This window comes from Galeopterus variegatus, unplaced genomic scaffold (assembly GCF_000696425.1).
Source record: "Galeopterus variegatus unplaced genomic scaffold, G_variegatus-3.0.2 Scaffold1448, whole genome shotgun sequence".
NCBI lineage: Eukaryota > Metazoa > Chordata > Mammalia > Dermoptera > Cynocephalidae > Galeopterus > Galeopterus variegatus.
The window spans coordinates 43,662-43,949 of NW_007727559.1; the positions used below are offsets into that span (position 1 = coordinate 43,662).

General features: G+C 34.4%; 1 protein-coding gene across 1 annotated transcript in view; it reads left to right on the forward strand.

Moving 5' to 3' along the window:
* The window catches only part of LOC103593949 (probable ubiquitin carboxyl-terminal hydrolase FAF-X), a gene marked incomplete at its 5' end in the record, with an annotated part of 125,525 nt that overhangs the window by 33,520 nt on the left and 91,717 nt on the right, over nt 1-288 (forward strand). Inside the window, 1 exon segment of the mRNA XM_008577090.1 lies at nt 85-218. Coding sequence (XP_008575312.1) covers nt 85-218 — 134 coding nt within the window.

Sequence of the window (288 nt, forward strand, 5' to 3'; positions counted from 1 at the left end):
TAATCACTAGAATTTAGTCTCTAAACTCTTAATCTCAGCAGTTTTCATTTGCCTAATTATGCTGTTAAGTTCTTCTCATTTCAGTCGAACTCAGCAAAGTCCCCACGTATTTTATCGTTGTGACTTAATCAACCAACTTCAGCACAATCATGCCTTAGTTACTTCGGTAGCAGAAAACCTTGCAGTTTATATGAATAGCATGAAGTTATATGCTGGAGGTATGTATGAAAAGCTAAAATTAACTATGGGGAATCAACATGGACTTCTCTTTTCTGACTTTTTTTTTTT